General features: G+C 45.1%; 1 protein-coding gene across 2 annotated transcripts in view; it reads right to left on the minus strand.

Moving 5' to 3' along the window:
• LOC142567725 (cytochrome P450 4V2-like) overlaps positions 1-20,956 on the minus strand; it is a 283,152-nt gene that overhangs the window by 169,519 nt on the left and 92,677 nt on the right. For both annotated transcript variants that reach the window (XM_075677900.1, XM_075677901.1), the window contains 2 exons: positions 10,474-10,543; positions 9,877-10,003 (listed from right to left, as the gene is read on the minus strand). In XM_075677900.1, coding sequence (XP_075534015.1) covers positions 9,877-10,003; positions 10,474-10,543 — 197 coding nt within the window. The remainder of the gene's footprint in view (positions 1-9,876; positions 10,004-10,473; positions 10,544-20,956) is intronic.

Raw genomic sequence — 20,956 nt, forward strand, 5'->3', positions numbered from 1 at the left:
ACGTCTGGGATACCCCAGGGATCAGTTTTTGGTCCACTTTTATTTTTGTTGTTGATTAATGACATCACTCCGGGCATCACATCATCATTAAGAATGTTTGCAGACGACTGTATCGTATGTAGGGTTATCAGCAGCGAATCTCACCAACAAGCACTACAACATGATCTATATTTGATTGCCACATGGTGTGAAAAATATAAAATGTCTCTGAATGTGAAAAATAGTGTCCCCGTCACTTTTACCAGGACGCGCTCATACGACCGCAATCATTACACTATAAATAATGCTACTCTAGAACAAGTGTCAGAATATCAATATTTAGGTTATTTTTTTCTGCTAATCTAAGGTGGAACAGACATGTTACTCATGTTAGGAACAAGGCTGCCGGAGCATTAGGTTTCTTGAAACGTAACTTTAGTAGTTTGCCACAGAAACTTAGGGAGCAACTGTATTTCACACATGTCCGCAGTACACTGGAGTATGCGTGTGTTTGCTGGGATCCATCCATCCATCCTACAGAACTTGTAGATACACTAGAAAAAGTTCAGAATAGGGCAGTTCGGTTTGTCCTTGGCAATTATGACAGGATGCTTAGCATGACAGAAAGCAAAAAAGCATTAAATTGGCATCCTCTTGAACACGGTCATCGAAATCTCAGATTAAGATTTCTTTATAGCATATACTGCTCTAAAACGGGGATAGCTAAGGAATTGTATTTTCAGTCGCCCACATATGTTTCTAAAAGGCGAGATCACTAATTAAAAATACGTGATATTCCTTTTAAAAGTGACGCTTTCCGCTACTCTTTCTTTGTCTGTACTATAAGGGATTGGAATACTCTATCACCTGACAATGTCTGTATTTGTTCAAATTATGATATCTTTCATGTTTTATGAATGCGAAATGCGAAGGTTGTGGATTCGGTTCCCACCTGCGGTAAGTTGTTTTTTCATCCACTTTAATTTCCATTAATTTATCGTTTCTTTATTTCATTTATTAAGCACAAGCAATTTCCCCTGTGTTGTCCTTGGTGTCAGTGTTTGTAGGTTTCTTATGACTAATGAAAATCGGGCCCCTCTGCTAACCCCCTTTCTTCTATGCTTTATGAATGTAATTTTGAGTTAAAAATTGTTACAGCGCAATCACATGCAAGCACAAAGTATGAAGGACGGGATACAAGCGCTTGTGTCCCGTCCTTCATACTTTGTGGTTGCATGTGATTGCGCTGTAACAATTTTTATGTCAAGTATGCACCAACTCGCCCAGAAAGAAGCTTTAATGTAATTTTGAGTGTTTGTACGAGTTGTACCCTCCCAGCTGTAATGTCTCAATGGCGAAGCAGGTACCCAGTAAATAAATAAATAATAAATAGGCCTAAATTTAACAATAACAAAACTTCTATTTTGTCTCTTACTAGAAAGCACCCGCCGTGGTTGCTCAGTGGCTATGGTGTTGGGCTGCTGAGCACGAGGTCACGGGATCGAATCCCGGCCACGGCGGCCGCATTTCAAAGGGGGCGAAATGCGAAAACACCCGTGTACTTAGATTTAGGTGCACGTTAGAGAACCCCAGGTGGTCGAAATTTCCGGAGTCCTCCACTAAGGCGTGCCTCATACTCAGAAAGTGGTGTTGGCACGTAAATCCCCATAATTTCTTACTAGAAAGCACGACACAGTTATGTTTAATTATACTCTTCTTGGCGGAAACATATCTCGTGCTGCCCATGTGCGAGACCTTTGTGTTATTGTTGACTCAAAGCTAGATTTCCGGTTGCATGTATCTTCAATTGTTTTAAGCGCATTGAGACCCCATATTAGTATTATTTCTAGGTTAACAAGAAAATTTCATCGATACAAGTGTATGCGCACTCTTCACTGTGCTCTTGTGAGACCACGCCTCGAGCTCGCGTCAGAATGATGTCGCCGTCAGCTATTACAATAGAATTGAAAATGTTCAGCCTAAGTTCATACGCATACTGTATCATACACATATTTGTCGCCGTCGTTTTTTTAACAGTGGTTTTCTTTTAGCAGACTTTAGTACATCTACTCTTCATGACAGGCGACTTGTGCGTAACATGCAGTTCCTTCATAAAATTGTGCGTAGCTGCATTGATTATGACCAGTTATTGACGTCACTGCGATTTCATGTGCCTCATGCAAAAGATGCCAAATGTTGTGATACCTTTTATCCATAGATGCGTGCAATTTGTCCCATGACTTGTTTTCAGTTCACCTACAATTCATCCTTTCACAGCACGCACCCATTTGCCTAAACTGCTGTTTTTCATGACCCTTCTTGGGTTATTGTATTATTGTCTATATTTTCTTTGTGATTTTCTTTGTTTCTGCAATGTGTCTGGTTCAGGTTATGGTGTTTGTATGTTAGTTGGCGTGCGCTCCTTTAGGTCAATGGCTGCTTAGGCACACTTAAAATAAAATGTCCGTATGTCCGTCCGTCCGTCTGTCCATCTGTCCGTCGTCCGTCCGTCCGTCCGTCCGTCCGCCTGTCTGTCTGTCTGTCTGTAGTCACTTATGATGGTGATCTGTGTTGCCATTCGTTGGGGACACCGCCGGCTTTTCTGCCTCAAGGAAAATACAATGCTTTCGGATTAAAATAATAATTTTATTTCCGAACATGGTGTCCAAACAGCGAACCCTTGGTAATCAGGGGCCAAACAAAATTGTTCTTTAGTCGTTCCCATGCCAACTAAGATACAGCTACAAATAACAGTGCTCGGGGGAAAACAGAAATATAATCAACTTTTACGTGCGAATAGATTTTTCTCAAATGGAATGAACGGAAGTGTGGAGGTAAACTCTGTTGCATCGCAAGAACTCTGCTAAACCGTTATTCCTGAAAAAGTGAAAGTATAGCGCTCATAGCTCACAGGCAGTGTGCTCGCTCCACAGCATGACTTCACATTGAAAGGGAGCTTGAGTTGATTTTGGTAAAAAATGACTTACCCTTCCCCTATCGGAAAATGGCGGTAAGCGAAGCCTGCCCTAAGTGTACCTGACCACCGTCACGGTTAAGTAACGGTAACGATGGCGGATTGGTTCGGCCTCTCGGTCCCTCAACTCGGGATCTCGTTGCTGTCGGATTGCCTGGGCTTGGGCGGGCCTACCGGCTAGATAGGCGCGCTAACGCCGAGCCCTCTCACGGGCGAGTTCTCGCCGCTGCTCGTGAACGCCGAGGAACGCTTTGTGCGTTCCTCGGTGGAACGCACAAAGCGTTCCAGCGTTCAAGGGACACGGCGGCGCCGTGTCGAAACAATTTACGGCCGTTGCGTCCAAATGTGACGGCACGCAAAGCAGATTGCGGCGTTCGAATCCCATTTTTTTCGGCCTAAACGATGATCGCAAAAAGGATTGGGCATCGATCGAATAGTTTAGTTTGGCGACGGCGCCCTCGCACATTGATGAGTTTATTTCGCGCGCTTGGATTATTTGCCTTTTTACTTGGTTAGTGACCGCGATCTGCTAGAAGTGTTGGATAGTGCTGCTTTGTGTGTGTAGTTTATCTTTCCTGCCCAGTCGTCTAATGCGCTGCATCGTGAAATCACTAAATACAAAGCCAACTAAATTACACCCTATCAGCAATACCTCAGTTTTGCCGAGGGAGTTAATCTAGACAGCCTTCACAAAACAGCGCTCGGAAGGAAGACGAAAACGACAGGGCGGCCGCTCGCCCTTAGCCTGAGTGCACTATAGATGATGAAGCAACGCTCTTTTTTGTGAACTCGCTGTTAAAACTCTCGTTAGGCAGAAAATAACGAAAGGAAGATAACAGAGCCGGGTTCATATGGCACGTGCATTCATCTATAGATCCGCGGGACCAAGGAAATAGCATTGCTTAGACCAAGAAGGAGCAGTTATTGTAAAGCAGCATGCGTGTATCACTTTTTTCCGCTTCTTGTTTGTCTTTTGTTTATTACCTACTTTTCGTGGACATTCACTATATATTGTCTGAATGTGCATAAAACCGTCGTTGGTTTGCCCACCGTGATGTGTGTACGATCGTGTTTTTTCGTTTGTTCCTTGTCAAATCAATGCGCCTCAACTACCCATTGACAATTAAGGGCCAGGTAGCCTCAGGTAATATTTCACTCCATCTGTACCTGCCAGACAGCATTTTCTCACCAGCCGTGGTTGCTCGGTGGCTATGGTGTTGTGCTGCTGAGCACGAGGTCGCGGGATCGAATCCCGGCCACGGCGACCACATTTCGATGGAGGCGACATGCGAAAACACCCGAGTACTTAGAATTAGTTGCACGTTAATGAACCACAGGTGGTCAAAATTTCCGGAGTCCTCCACTACGGCGTGCCTGATAACCAGAAAGTGCTTTTGGCACGCAAAACCCCGTAATTTAATAATAATAAGCATTTTCTTTCTATAGTAGCGGCGCGACTATCACCTGCTTTTATGACTACACCATCTGCACACTTTACCTGGACTCTCCCATTGGACTTTATTTCAATGAATCTTCGCACCAGGAGGGGGGGGGGGGGGCTGTAGCGGCGCGACTATCACCTCCAAAGCAGGCAATGAAGAAGATGGGGTCACGTGCTGGGAGCGCGTTGGAATCGAGCCGGCTAGTGCGCTCTAGCCGAGCGACCGCGATGTCAGCTGAGATGAAACTAGTGACCCAGTCGACCGAACCTAGCCTTGCTATACTAGCGTTTGCTATATTGATGGCATACATAATACATAACTTGCTATGTGATTCCAAGCGACGATCTTTGCAAACCGTGGAGCATACTGCTAGCTTCTAAACGACCTTCGCTCAATACCTAACCGTAAGCCACTCACAATGCAACAAGAAATATAAGTGGGCGACTTTGTTAGGATTCATCGTACGTTTTCTAACAAGGCCAAAAGCAGTACGGACAAAAGGAAGAAAAACAAAACAACACGGCGCTGACATACAACTGATGTTTGCATGACGTATGTCTCTAGCTAAATAAATGTACGATGCTTAGGTCGTAACAAATTGCCCATGTTAAAAGAAATAAATACTACGGCTCACACTTAACCCAAGCAGATTCCTTCCTGCTCCTGGTTTAAATTAGTGCACATAACTCATTCATGTTATGGTAGAGAGAAAAAAAAACGATATATTGACTTCTAATATTGACTTCTGAGTGGGTACGGGAGAGCAGCTACCATGCGGTCGCTGCTAAGCTCTCCTTTCTGCTTTCTTGTGTAGATTGCTGTTTTCGGCTCATCGTTGTCACCGTCTAGCACGTGTGCTGCGTCTACATCTCTATCAAATTTCCTGATGGATCCACCGCTACAAGCAGCTGACAACAGCCTTGATTATCTGAGCATGGAAGACGTCATCATCTTCACGCCGGTATCAAGTGGGACACGGACACTGCCGCCAGCGGCAGCACTGCAGCGCTCAGGTTTAAGCAACTGGCATCAGCAAGGCGCTTCCAGTGGGCACGGGAGAGCAGCTACCATGCGGTCGCTGCTAAGCTCTCCTTTCTGCTTTCTTGTGCAGATTGCTGTTTTCGGCTCATCGTTGTCACCGTCTAGCGCGTGTGCTACGTCTACATCTCTATCAAATTTCCTGCTGGATCCACCGCTACAAGCAGCTGACAACAGCCTTGATTATCTGAGCATGGAAGACGTCATCATCTTCACGCCGGTATCAAGTGGGACACGGACACGGCCGCCAGCGGCAGCACTGCAGCGCTCAGATTTAAGCAACTGGCATCAGCAAGGCGCTTCCAGTGGGCACGGGAGAGCAGCTACCATGCGGTCGCTGCTAAGCTCTCCTTTCTGCTTTCTTGTGCAGGTTAGTCATTCCGAATCGCTTTTTTGTAAACGTACAAACAATGTCGGTTTGCTGCTCTTCCCTTGCCCACAAGTGCTGGCTGCCACTCTGAGTGATTGTGTCTCTGTTGCTATGTTGCTCTTACTTTCCGGGGATGTAGAATTAAACCCTGGTCCCCATACTGAAGCTCAACATAAGCACAATGAAGTTATGGCCACCATAGCTGCTTTGTCGATCAAATTTTACGCGCGACATGCCGAGATGATGAATGTCATAGCTGACCTAAAGGCTAACCAAGAAAACCTTACTGAGACTGTTGCAGACCTTTCGAATAGATTGACTGCCGTGGAAGTTGCGGTTGAGTCTTTTGAAGATATGCCTTCAGGAAGTGATATTACTACCGCAGTCCATGAAGCAGTTTCAAATGAAAGCGCTGCGTTCGCGTCAAGACTAGAGGTTCTGGAGGACCATTCAAGACGCGACAACTTGATCTTCTATGGGATCTCAGACAACGTATCAGAAACGTGGGCTCAATCAGAAGTCCAGATCCATCACTTTCTTAGACATTGTCTCAACATGACTCCCTCGGAAGTCGCAATCCATAGGGCTCATAGGCTAGGCACATACGTTGTCGGCAAGACACGGCCTATTATAGCTAAGTTTGTGTCTTCCAAAATGAGAGACCATATACTCTCGCAAAAAGCGAAGTTTAAAGCTGATGGTATTTCAGTCGGCGAAGACTTTTGCAAAGCCACTCGTCAATCGCGGAAAGCACTAAATGATTTTGTCAAGGCCAGCGGCCAGTCTTTTTCTTTGCGACATAACAAACTAATCATAGGTAAAAAATACTACGTTTATTGCGCAGCTGCAGATGAAGTATGCGAGATCGGACCAGCTAGGAGCGCGATTACCCCAACAAACCATCGGGTCCACAATCTTCACATGTGGGTGCAGCATAGCTATCTCGTGTTTCAAAGCAAGCAAACTCCTTATCACTTCTCTTTACAAATGTCCGAAGTATCGCCAACAAACGCACATCACTGTCATCACATATCGACGCATGCTCAACTGATATAGTTGTGCTCACCGAAACATGGCTTTCAGCAAAAATTAAAGATAGTGAAATACTAGACTGTCAAAAAACATAACTTTTACAGGTACCATCGCGATTTCCGTACGGGCGGAGGTGTACTGATTGCCGTGAGCTCTGCTATCCATTCCTTCACTATCTCCATTGACTCACCATTAGAAATAGTTTGCACTCGTGTTGCTTTTCCCACTGGCGACCTCATCTTTTGCGCGTGTTATAGGTCCCCATCCTCCACTACCAATTTTTGCACTGACCTTCATGATGTCCTTAACAAATTCGTTGTTCGATACCCAAAATCACATTTGTTCTTACTAGGTGATTTCAATTTTCCAAACATAGTGTGGCAAAACGGTGTTCCCTCCCTTGAGCAGTCATCTTCCGAGTGCACCCATTTTTTTTACATCTGCGCTGATTTTAATCTAAGCCAGCTGATTCACGAACCCACACGCACTAGCAGCACTTCCTCTAATACTTCAGATCTCTTTTTTACAACAGCTCCAGATTTGGTTTCTGCTCCAACATACCTTAAAGGAATAAGTGACCACTCGCTTCTCCACTTAACACTTAAGAAGAAAGTTCGCTCAAAGAAAACCGTTAAAACTATATGTGATTACAATGCTGCCGATACATCCATTTTAAATGAACTAGAATCATTCATTACTGACTACACAGTCAACTTTTTTGAACGTACCGTTGAAGAGAACTGGTCATTGTACAAGAACAAACTGCTAACAGTAATGGATCACTATGTGCCTAAAAGAAAGATTGTTTCGAGTCTTTCCTCGCCATGGTTTACTGGAATTCTACGCCGTCTGCGCAACAAAAAGAAACGTATTTTTCGTCGCGCCAAAACAACTAACCTTCCCGAACGCTGGGCAGCATATCATTGCATTCACGCTGAATATACTATCGCTATTACAAATGCAAAAAAAAATTTTTCGAAACACCCTACCATCACTTTTGCAGTCTAATCCACGTAAATTCTGGAATATTGTTGGTGGAAAAGAAAGCAAAACAATCCAACTTGCCCGTTCTGGCAATGTCGCGATCCCTCCGAACCAGTGCTGTTCCGTTTTGAATGATGTATTTGCTTCCGTTTTTCACAAATGTGCTCCTGCCACTGTACCGTCGGTAACTAAATGCTCCTATTTACCAATGAACTCCATTTATATTGATTGGGCCGGCATACAAAAGTTGATTGGAAACCTGAAAATATCTTCATCAGGTGAAGATTCAATTAACTGTAAAATGCTTAAAATTACTGAACCATATTCTTCCATTATGCATTCGATGCTCTTTTCGCAGTCTCTAGGTTCCTCAGTTCTTCCAAGTGATGGGAAGTTTGGCAAGGTTGTTCCGGTCCCTAAATCAGGTAACACTCATTCCCCCGATAACTATCGTCCCATATCACTGACAAGTATACCATGCAAAATATTGGGGCATATTATACATTCTCATCTGATTGATTTCCTTGAGTCTAATTCATTCTTTTCGACTGAACAACACGGTTTCAGGAAAACATTTTCATGTGAAACGCAACTCATATGTTTTACTAATGACCTATTTACCCATACTGATATGGGCTTCGATGTTGATTGCGTGTTTTTGGACTTTGCAAAAGCTTTCGACACTGTTTCACATGATCTCCTCATTCTTAAACTTAGCATGCTTAACATTGACCCTAATCTGCTAAACTGGATTAAAAGCTTTCTGTCTAATCGAACGCAGTTCGTTTCAGCTAATGAATGTTCATCCTCTCGCACTTCCGTAACATCGGGTGTACCACAGGGATCGGTACTGGGACCCCTGCTTTTCCTGATTTACTTAAACGACCTTCGTAAATGCATTTCCCATTCATCTATCAGGCTTTTCGCAGATGACTGCGTCATTTATCGCAAAATAACTAACAACACTGATTCTGATAAGCTTCAAGACGATCTTAGAAGCATGTCCAACTGGTGCGATAAATGGCTCATGCGACTACACGTTAAATGTAAAACAATGCATGTATCAAGCCGCACTAACACTGCCAACACGCGTGTTTACTTACTTCACGATACTTCTCTTGAATCCGTCAACTCTTACAAATACCTAGGTGTCCATATTTCACGTAACTTATCATGGCATACGCACATCAAACACGTCACTAATAACGCTAACCGGGTTCTTGGATGCTTGCGTCAAAATTTCTCTGCTGCATCTATGCCAATAAAGCTTACCCTCTACAAAACATTAGTGCGACCAAAGCTAGAATATGCATCCACCGTATGGGATCCCTATCAAATCACACTGATAAACACACTAGAATCCATCCAGAATCGCGCAGCACGTTTCATCTTATCTAACTATTCCCGTTACGCCAGCACTACTTCCATGAAAAACACACTTACATTACCGGAGCTTTCATTGCGCCGTAAATGTTTTAGACTGTGTCTTTTTCACAGGCTGTATCACCACAACCCACTATTAAAAGATCATCTTATTACTCGCCCTTCATACATTTCATCCTGTTTCGATCACATGTTTAAAGTTGGTATTCCATATTTTAGAACAAAGATGTGTCATGGTTCTTTTATTCCTAAAACCAGCGCCGACTGGAACGACCTTCCTCCCTCCATCGCTGCCATTTCTGACGTTGGCAATTTCAAGACTGCTGTATTTTCTGCCATTTTGTAATACCTGTTATTGTATAATTGTGTACTTTTTTTTTCACTTACCACTCCTTTCTGCAATGCCTTCGGGCCAGGAAAGTATCCGAAATAAATAAATAAATAAATATGTTTTGCTTGCGTTCGCAGACGTAACCCCGACTCGGCAGTTTTCGGCAAGTGAAAATAAAGGCAGCCATTTTGAAGTGCTTGTTATCAGCGATTGAATGGCTGAAGTCATGTCTAACTAATGGTGTAAATGGAACTGGCGCGGCAATGTAACTTCTTATTTTCTCGAATCCTATCAAAACTACCATACCTGCAAATCAGCAGCTGAGGCGCAACTCATTACTTACGTCTTGAGTGTACTTCTTTACGAGTTCCACTTTTTCGTAGAACTTCCGGCCATCCTTCGTTCGCTTGTAGATAAAATCGGGCCAGTGGTGTACCGTGATCAATCTCGTCATGATTGCGGCAGCCATTCTGGAAATACCGTGCACGTGTACAACAGGTAATGCCGTTTCAAAGCGCTTTAAATGGGAAAATGTTGGTAGGGCTGACAATTCGCTGGACCCCTACGTACTCATTGAGGGCAAGACGATGGGAAAACCACGTAAGACAACCGTAAGTCGCCGAGCACTATTTCTAATATTTTTACATTTTTGCACAAGAAGTCTCGCAAACATACGTGAACAACAGAATGGGACCAGGATGCCATCAACAGATGTCAAGTCTGAACGGGTTTCATATTCGTCGAATATAGTACTGCGCCGATTACTTCCGCGCTAGAAAATTAGGCATGCTTTCACTAATCTGCATTTGGTTCATGCGCCGTCCTGGTCTTAATTAATTGCCCTTAATTTGCTTTGCCCTCGACGGGCAGTGCGATAAATCTAGCAAACTTGTTTTTATTACCAGTGCTTTACTTAGCTCTTTATAGATAATTTACTCACTCGTCGTTCACTTTCAAGAATTCGGTTTTTTCGACGTCCTCTTCACCAAGCTTTACACCCATGGCAGTTTCTGTAGTGGGAAAGGCAAAATGACAGCATGAGTAGAAGTGCACCTCGTTCTGAGCTTATGAAGGCAATTTCCATGTAAATCCAGCGTCAAATCGCTTTCCATTAGGCCTCTAGTTCGAAGAAATTTTGGGTGTTTTGGTGTTCGTTTGCCGGAAGAAAGGCATAATGAAAAAATTGCTGGCTCTACCGTAATCGTATTTTCGAGTAGATGAAAGCATGAAATGGCAAACGGCAAAGCAGATTGGTTGGAAATGATACTAGCCACAAACCTCAAATGTGTTTAGTTCATGTTCGAAACGGCACACCGCACCACACTGAACCATGCCATACTCTGCACTGATCCGTAATTTGAGGCAAAGCGCAATATGAACGCGAGGACAAGAGAAGGCAACGAAGGCGATACTAACAACTGAATTTTTATTGCACATGGTTACCACATATATACAATCGTACAACTAGAAGAGAAGAAACCACTGTCGCTCACAGATATTTTTCCTGCAAAATCATTCACCATAGGCCGCTAGCGCGATGGGAACATTTCTTTTTTGACAGCGACAAAGGTGGGCAACTTACACAGTTGCCGTTTCTGATCATTAAGAACTCCACGATGATCAGACTAGTGACTTGATCTGGGTTCCCAGATATGCTGTCAAAGAAGCGTGTACAGCGACAACGCGAGCAGTGCGCGGTTAGGTGACTAGTCTTTGTCAGATGATCGACATTGTTCGAATGCGCTCGTAAGCGCTCACTGAGGCATGTTCCCGTCTGACCCAATGTATGTCCCCCAGTCTAAAGAAATACGGTACACCACTCCTTCCATGCACGAAACAAAAGCTTCTCGGTGCTTTTTATTGAAATCACTGCGCCTCTTGTAGTATTATTAACTTTCCCGCACAAACCAGACGATCTCAAAAGGGCTGAAAAGACGACGTCTAAGTCAACATGATTCCAAATTTTGTTCATGTTATGGCTGGCTTGGTGCAAGTACGGCATGACAACCACTTTTGTGCTCCTTCTCGTTTGGGCAGTAATATCCGGGTGATCACGTTTTTTTAACACGCTGCCAGTCACTGTTGTCAGCATTTGCAAAAGGTAGCCAGCTGCGCTTAGGCGCCAAACTTGGGTTTCGAAGCTTCTGTGTACCAGGTGATGACAGGATTTTAGCAGAGCGTTTTTAAAACAAAGATTAATGATGTCCCACTTAACTAGTTTGGCATGCGGTGATGAAAACGGTATAATGGCTTTCTTCCCTCGGTATTCATAGCACCACCCCGCATGACTGTATGAAAAAACAAACGCAAGATCTAAAAACATAATCGAACTATTAGTAGGCTCTTCCCATGACAAAATATGAGGTGGGAGGCACTCCTGAAAAACTGGACAAACAGAAAACGGGGTAGAAGCCAAGCATTCATTGTCACATTGTGAAAATAGTTTATAATCTTGGACAGACCTAAAAACTTTTGCAACCTCTCATTCTGCCAGACTAGTGCAGGAAATCCTATCGCAATTAGCGACATATAGGTCGCTTAGCAGAGGCGCGAGGCCGTATCCATTGCATACGCCTTCTCTCTGTAAATTGTCTACTCACCCAAAGCAGCGAACGTCGAAGGCAAGTAAAACTTAAATTTAAAAGTTCTAAAAAGTGTTTAGCGGTTAGACCGACTTCATTCTGGAAGCCCACTAGGCCATGGTTGTCGTTAGTAGTTGAAGCTCCCGCATGAAGTACTTACGCTGTTTGATGAATTCATATCTTCATTTGGTCACGGAAAAAGGGTGTTCAACGTTTTGAAGTCATAGCTACTGCGGCAAGCCCGTGTTTGCAAGGCAGCCCTCTTCATTCGAGCGTAACATGTCGTGGGACAGAAGCGAGCCCGTTTGAAATGAGTGGAATGCTCCCGAATCCTGGACAGCATGACGGAAAGGCTGTGGCAGCAAACTTTGAAGCAGCTTCCGCCTGTCTGCCGAAGAAGCCACCAGTTACCAGGAACTTCGTCCACACTGTCGGGAACATCCGCCTTCCGGAGAACGTGAGCAAGGTCCTCAACCAAGGACTGAAATTCGCTATTCAACCAAAGAGATCGGTGCCAGAGCTTCTTACCTGGTACACAGAAGTTTCGAAAAACAAGTTTCGCGCCTAAGCGCAGCTGGCTACCCCTTGCAAGTGCTGACAGCTGACAACACTGCTGACAATGCTGACAACACTCACATGAACTTCTCTGCCTTCCCTATAGATATTAAAGATTTGTTTTACTCATTACGTCGCAACGAGCTACTTCAATGCGTTCAAGACACCATTGACAACCACGGCATTGTGTGCTTCTAGAATGAAGTTGGTTTAACCATAACCAGTTTTTAGAACTTTTAAACTTTTACTTGTCTTCGACGTTCGCTGCTTGGGGTGACTCAACGTTTTTACAGAGAGAAGGTGTATGCATTGAGTCCTGCCTCACCACCTCTGTTAAGTGGCCTATTACTCGCTCATTGCGATATGATTCTGTGCATTAGTCTGAAAGGATCAGAGGTTGCAAAAGTTTTTAGGAATGCCGATGACTATCTAGTATTTTTACAATGTGACAATGAATGCTTGGCTTCTTCCACGCCTTCTGTTTGTCCAGTTTTTCGCTAGTGCCTCCCACCTCTTATTTTGTGATGTGAAGAGCCTGCTAATAGTTCGTTTAGATGTTTAGATATTGCGCTTGTTTTTTCAAACAGTCATGCGTATTGGTGGTATGAGCGCCGAGGGAAGAAAGCCATTCTGAATTCTTCATCCCCGCATTCCAAACTAATTCAGCGGGGCATCATTAATCTGTGTTTTAAAAACGCTCTTCTAAAATCTTGCATCTGCTGGTACACAGATGCTTTGAAACCCAAGTTTCGCGCCGAAGCGCAGCTGGCTACCCATTGCAAATGCTGACAGCAGTGGCTGGCAGCATGCTAAGAAAACGTTCTCAGCCGGATTCCACTGCCCAACCAAGCACAAGCAGAGAAGTGGTTTTCATGCCGTACTTGCACCATGCTAGCCGTAATATTGTTACACACGAGGTGTTTCACGCAGAATAAGATGAATCTGGTTGATAGGCGCGTTTCCAACGGTCCCGAGGCAGCTTGGCCAACGTCGTTCTCTTCTTTCTTACACCTGGTTGTCTGCGCGGCAGACGTGGTTATGACAGAGCTCGTGACATTTCCCCGCAGGCAGACGAAGCCTGCCGGGCGAGTCAGTCATCTCGTGGATCGTAACGCCTCAGACGCGCGACGTGTGTCACTTCAGCCTTGGCCGAGCGTCGTCTACTGCTCGTGAGACGCGCAATGCGATAGTTCACTTTGCTGAGGCGCTCCAGAATAACGTAGGGGCCGACGTAGTGGGCGAGAAACTTCTGGCACAAGCCATGCTTCCGCAACGGCGTCCAGAGCCACACAAGGTCACCAGGATCGAAGTAAACGTTCCGGTGACATCCGTCATAGCGTATCTTGGACCGGTCCTGCGATGCCAGGGTGCGTAGCCTAGCGAGGCGTCGCGCTTCTTCTGCTCGACAGAGGATCTCATCGATTGATTTGTTGTCATGAGCGAAGTAGGGAAATATGGTGTCGAGGGAGTAGCACGGCGGACGAGCATAAAGAAGGAAAAATGGTGAGTAACCAATAGTCTCGTGCCTTGCGGTATTAGGGAGTTTTAGAATAGGGGCCCCAATAGTTTGGGGCCCCAAAGAACTTTGCGGGTGTTAGCGTTGGGACGCGTAGGAGTGAAGAGTTTTAGAATAGGGTTTTACGTTTGCGGATAGCGTCTTGCGCTGACAGCGCCACTACGGCGTCAAAGAAAAGCTATTAGAAATAATTAAATAAAATATACCATTTTATGATAGGAATAATAATATTGACTTGCGTGTATTCGCATTTAATTACAATTTAGAGGCTATTCTTAAGCAGCAAACAATTAGTTGCGCTTAGTTTTGAGCAAAAAAAACTTTACTAGCCTTCACCAGCCAAGCTTAGCCGTGTTAGGCCTACGAGCCATAAAATCCACAATCGAATTCAAAATCAGCGGCGTCTAATGAGTCAATCTTCATAACACATGCTAGTTGAGAGAAAGCGATAACCGCAGTCACTTCTCCTAGCTTGCGAACTTCACGCGTTACCGCGAATCGAACCCAGTATGGTGCTAGGTTAGAGCCGTCGCTTCGATGGGTGCCGCCATGTTTGCCGACGCGAAACTTTTGGGGCCGCTATTTGGGCTCCCGCTAAATCGGTGAAATAGCGTTCCCAACGCAAAACCCAAAGGCAGTTTGCGTCTTGCGCATGCGCAGTGGCTTCGACGCTATTTCTTTGGGGCCCCAAAACGTTTGGGGCCCCTATTCTAAAACTCTCTATTGAAGGCATAGGCATTGAAAGGCAAGATACTGTCCCAATTCTGGTGTGCTGAATCGACATACATGGACAGCATGTTGGAAAGCGTTCTGTTTGTGCGCTCGACCAAACCATTAGTTTGTGAATGGTAGGGCGTAGAATGGCGGAAGCTACATGAACACAGACGAAGGGTTTCGTCAACTACGTCAGCGGTAAACTGTCACCCACGATCGCTGATTACTATGCGAGGAAGTCCATGTCGGAGTATAACGTGAGCCAGCAAGAAGATGGAAACTTCTATAGCTGTTACCGATGGCAACGTGGCGGTCTCATAATAGCGGGTAAGATGATCTACGCGAACGATAACCCAACGATTGCCCTTGGAGGATCGCGGGAAAGAACCCAGAAGATCTATACCAACTTGCTCAAAGGGGACGCTAGAAGGGGGAACTGGTTGGAGCAGGCGGTGTGGCGCTTGTAGCGCTGGCATTGAGAGCAGCTGGCGACGTACCGTTCGATATCCTTCCGCATCTTAGTCCAGTAAAAACGTTCTTGAGCCCGGTGGAGCGTGCGTGTCGAAGCAAGATGACCGGAAGTTGGGTCATCGTGCATGGCGTATAATACTTGGTTGCGAAGGTTCTTGGGCAAAACTAAAAGGTAGCGTGCACCGGCGGTCGAGTAGCCCTTCTTATACAGTGCGCCACCATCACCTAGGCGAAAACGACTGCCTGCAGGTTACTCCTGTGCTGTCGCGAAGAGCGGTTGTAAGCTCTCGTCCTTGTGCTGCTCGGATATGACGGTACCCATATCCGGAAATTCCGGGGACACAAAAGCGATGTATTCATCAAAGTTGTCCGCATCACATTCAGTTGTTTGAAGTGGCATCCGAGAGAGACAATCAGCGTCAGCATGGGGCCGGCCACTTTTGTAGCAAATAACGGAATTGTATTCCTGTAGACGGAATGCCCAGCGCGCTAGTCGTCCTGAGGGATCCCGCAGATTCACAAGCCAGCATAGCGAATGATGATCTGTGATCGCAATGAAGGGGTGCCCGTAGAGATACGAACGAAACCGTTGCACTGCGAAGATGACCGCCAGACACTCTTGTTCGGTGACTGTGTAGCTGCGCTCTCAGCGGCACAAGGACCGGCTAGCGCACGAGATCACGTGACCACTGTCGCCAACACGCTGAAGTAGCACAGCACCGATGCCTACGCCACTGGCATCGTTGTGAATCTCAGTTGGTGATGAAGGATCAAAGTGGCGAAGAATCGGTTGGGACGTCAACAGGAACTTGAGCTGGCGAAACGATGAGTCGCAATCTGCAATCCACTCAAAGGGAACGCCTTTTTGAACAAGGCGTGAACAAGGATGGGCCATGTCCGCAAATCGGGGAATGAATGGGCGAAAGTAGGAGCACAAGCCCAAGAAACTTCGTAACTGCTTGACAGAGTTGGGCACCTAAAATGCTTCTACGGCCGCAATCTTTTGTGGATCTGGTCGGATGCCTTCTTTAGCTACCAGATGTCCTAGCACAAGAGCTTGTCGTTACCCAAAACGCATTTTTTAATTAAGCACAAGACCCGCTTACTTCAAGCATTTGAAGACCAAGTCCAAACGTTTGTTGTGCTCACTAAACGTTCGCCCGAAGATCACAACGTCGTCTAAGTAGCACATGCAAACTTCCATTTTAAACCGTGTAATATCGTGTCCATGAACCTTTCGAACGTTGCGGGCGCGTTACACAACCCGGAAGGCATCACGTTAAACTCAAACAATCCGTCGGCCGTTAGAAATGCTGTCTTTTCTCTATCGTCCTCGTGTATAGGAATTTGCCAGTAACCTGACCGTAAATCAATAGAGGAGAAGTAAGATGCCGCGAAGAGACAGTCGATGGCGTCGTCAATTCGTGGGAGCGGATATACATATTTCTTAGTAACGGCGTTTAGGCGACGATAATAAACGCAGACCCGCCACGTACCGTCTTTCTTCTTCACCAATATTAGGGGCTGCCCAAGGACTAGACGATTCTCGAATGACGCCTTTGCATAGCATTTTTTGGACTTGATCACTGATTAGCTTGCGTTCTGACGGGGACACACTATAGGATTTTTGTCGGATTGGCTGGGCGGTTCCTGTGTTGATGCGGTGACGAGTTCTGGACGCAGGAATCGATGGCGGGCCATCGTGCTGCGCAAAGTCGAATGCCGAGGTGTGTTTCGTAAGCAGGGCCATCAACACTCGACGCTCGTGATCAATGAGTGGTTTATCAATCTTCGAGCTCCCGGGGCTCGAGACACTGGTTGCTACTCCATCGGGTAACTCTGTAAGTACTGCCAGCGATACGGGCGAATCTTCCTGAAACGTGGCAATCTTTAGGCCTTGGGGCAGCACTGCCGCTTCAGTGGAACAGTTTAGCGCCCACAGCCCCGCGCATCCATTCGTCACTGAAACCACGCAGTGCGGAAAGCACGTTTTTCTTGTAGAAGTTCCGATGTACAGGTTCCACTGCAGCATCGAACGATATAGGCGTCGGAGATGAACAGGCGACGGCAAGACGCATCGCGGATAAGGCGGGCACAACTGCATCATTAGACACGCACAGTACACTCTCTGGGCAAGCTGCACCTTCAAAAAGCACAGGCGAAACACTGGTGTCGACAGTGAGTTCTCCCATCCGGCATTCAACATTGGCACCACACAATTCCAAAAAGCTTATCCCCAGAATCACGTCACGCGAGGAGCGAGGAAGAACAGTAAACTCTGCATTAAAAACTTTCCCACCCAAAGACACATCCACGTTACAGACACCAACCGGATATAATGATTCACCACTTACTCCACGGAAACTTGTGCACTGGTCTTAGCGAAATATAACCTTGCCTCCCAGAAGGCCCTTAAATCCCACAATCATGACCGACACAGTTGCTCCCGTGTCGACTAAAGCCCTTGTAGAGACCCCACGAATCAGTACATGAATCTTATTCTTGAGCATGAAAATAGTTGGAGGCAGTTGAGTCGGCAGCGCACATTTTCCAGCGACCTCATCTCCATCGGCCGCGCTAGTTTCCCGGCGGGGGCGACACGAAACGGCGCCGAGGCGATGGTGACGTGAATCGCGGCCGAGGGGTTGGTGATCGGGAGGCTCGGAAGGCTGGTGGTGGAGTCAGAGTACGGTCGGAGGCAGGAGAGCGGCAGCGGTTCCGGGTTCTTTCTTCTCCAAAGTAGGTCTCCTGGGCGGTGCATCGGTCCTCTCGGAAGTGGCTTCCTGAAGTGGAGTCCCCTGGCCAATGAGTGCGCAGTGTACGACCGCTAGACGGCATAGTCGGCGCTGACGATCCGTAGTTCGATGCTCGGCGTCGGCAACTGTACCTAGCTATATGGCCAGGCATGCCGCAGCAGTAACACATTGGCAAAGGGCGAACTTCAGCATGCAGATTTAAGTATTCTGCCGAAGACATCGGTTGAGGGTAACGAGGCTCTTCTCCTTGAAAGTCGTACGTAGCGGCAAGTCTTCGTGGACGAAAGTTGCGTGGGCGTAAATCCAAACGTTGAGGGGCCGAATCATTGCGTGGTGGTTCGGTCGTAATGTAATGCGGTTCGTCTCTGGAGCCATTTATTTATTTATGTATATTTATTTATTTATTTATTTATTAGAGAACTCACAGCGCCAGTGTGGCATTACAGTGGAGGGAGGGGTTCAAATAATATATACAACAAACAGTACAAGTCATTTCATTATAAATGCAAAATAATTTACGGCACAACATATACATCCTGAGAAACACAACTTCAGTCATTAACAGATTATGTTATATTAATGAAGAAAAAGAAAGATACATCGTTAGACAGCATTGATCCTGAGAGCACAACTTCATTCATGAAAAGAACATGTTATAACAAGGAAGAAAAAAATGCATCATTAGACAGAACTGTTACAGAGTCCTGCGGTAACCGGTTCCAGTTCGAAATCGTCCTGGGGAAAAAAGACATTCTTAGCATTTCGGTTTTGCATTTTATTTCTCTTACCTTATTCACATGATCTAGAAGTAAAGATACATAATCGGGCTTAAATATGTACTTATCGCGTTCAATCCCAGTTCTAGAATGAAATATGTTATGAAAGAACTTTAACCTGAGGTATTTTCTTCGTTCCTCTAAAAGTTCCCAGCCAAGATTCTCTTTCGCACGTGATACGCTGAAATCCCTAGAGTAATTACGGAACACAAAACGAGCCGCTAAATTTTGCGCTCTTTCTAACTTTTGTATATCAACCTTTAGCCAAGAGTCCCATACAATGCAAGCATAATCGAGGACAGATCTAACATTCGTAATGTACAGGAGTTGCTTAGTTTCCAAAGGAAAATGTTTTGCATTTCGTCGCAAGAAACCTAGTACCCTACACGCCTTGGCTGAAACGTATTCAATATGACGGTGCCATGACAGATTGGAGGTACAAAAAACACCAAGATATTTGAACTCGGATACAGATGGCAGCTGTTGAGTGCTTATTTTGTATTTAAATTGATGAGGAGTACGTTTTCTTGTAAAAGACAGGTGAACAGTTTTCTGCAAATTTACACGCATGCCCCAGCTTTTGCTCCAATCCGTAACCTTGTTGCGATCCTCTTGCAAGGCAAGACAACATTTTTCATTATGAATAACTCTATCTAAAACACAATCATCTGCGAATAAACGTACAGGAGATGAAATATCACCACATATGTCATTCATGTACGTTAAAAAATAGGAGAGTGCCCAGGACGGATCCCTGTGGTACTCCTGATGTGACCACAATGTCATCCGAGTGTTGGCTGTTTAGAACTACTTTCTGGTGCCTTGAGCTTAAATATTTCTTAATCCAAGCAATAACTGATGCATTTAAATGATACCATCATAACTTCTCTATCAAATAATCGTGGGGAACAACATCAAAAGCTTTCTCAAAATCGAGAAAAACCAAATCAATAGAGCAGCCGTTATCTAATGCACTTGCTATATCATGTGTTAGTTCTGTTAGCTGGGTAACGCAGGAAAAACCCGTACGGAATCCGTGTTGCCGAGGACTTAGCAGTGAGTATCTGTTTAAGTGGTTTTTAATGCTAGTAAAAAGGATATGTTCAAACACTTTGCAAACAATACAGGTCAAAGAAATGAGTCGATAATTGAATACACTGTTACGGGGTCCAGACTTGTGCACAGGGACAACATTTGCATATTTCCAATCATCAGGTAAGGCACTTTCTTGTAATGGTTTATCAAGAATAACGCGAAGATATTTTGAGACTGAGTGAGCACACGATGATGGTAATGCAACAGGTAAGCCATCAGGACCGCAAGCCTTACCAACTTCCAGCCGCTTTAGTAACAGTTCAATTCCCCTCTGATCAATTCTAATGTCTGCCATGGGTTCACCACCCATTTTGCCAAAATTCGTATTCATTTTGCTGCTGTTTCCACGTGCAGAGAACACCGAAGCAAATAATGAGTTGAAGCATTTTGCTTTGGCCACATTTTAGTACACAACGGTGCCAGCATCGTCTAAGGAGGGAATAGATAAGTCGTCCTTTCTATTCATTTTGATAAGCTTCCAGAATACTTTGGGCTGGTTTTTAATTCGCGAGGGGAAAGAGCCGAAAAAAATTTCCTCAGCCTGTTTCACTGCAATTTTCATTTATTTTGTAAGTTGATGCAATTTAACTTTTCTTGTGGCTGACCGGTTCATTTTGTAGCTAGCGTAAGCATACTGCCTTCGTTTGGCGATTTTGCGTACTTCCTTCGTATACCATGGCTTACTTTTGCCACGCCGTGACGTCATCAACCACGATGGAACGTATCATTCCCGCAATTCAAAGATTTTGCTTTTAAATATGCGCCACAGTTCATGCACGTCATTAGATTCTGATAAGGTTTCAAAAACATCGTAATATGCGTCTAGTGCTCGACATATGTCAAGTGTACGGGCTTTTTTGTAAACATATATGCATAGCTGGCCGCAACTAACAATTGTAGCGTATGTGATGTAAATGTTACAAACGACAGCGTTGTGATCCCCTATTCTAGGTACTAT

This window comes from Dermacentor variabilis, unplaced genomic scaffold (genome assembly GCF_050947875.1).
Source record: "Dermacentor variabilis isolate Ectoservices unplaced genomic scaffold, ASM5094787v1 scaffold_14, whole genome shotgun sequence".
Classification (NCBI taxonomy): Eukaryota; Metazoa; Arthropoda; class Arachnida; order Ixodida; family Ixodidae; genus Dermacentor; species Dermacentor variabilis.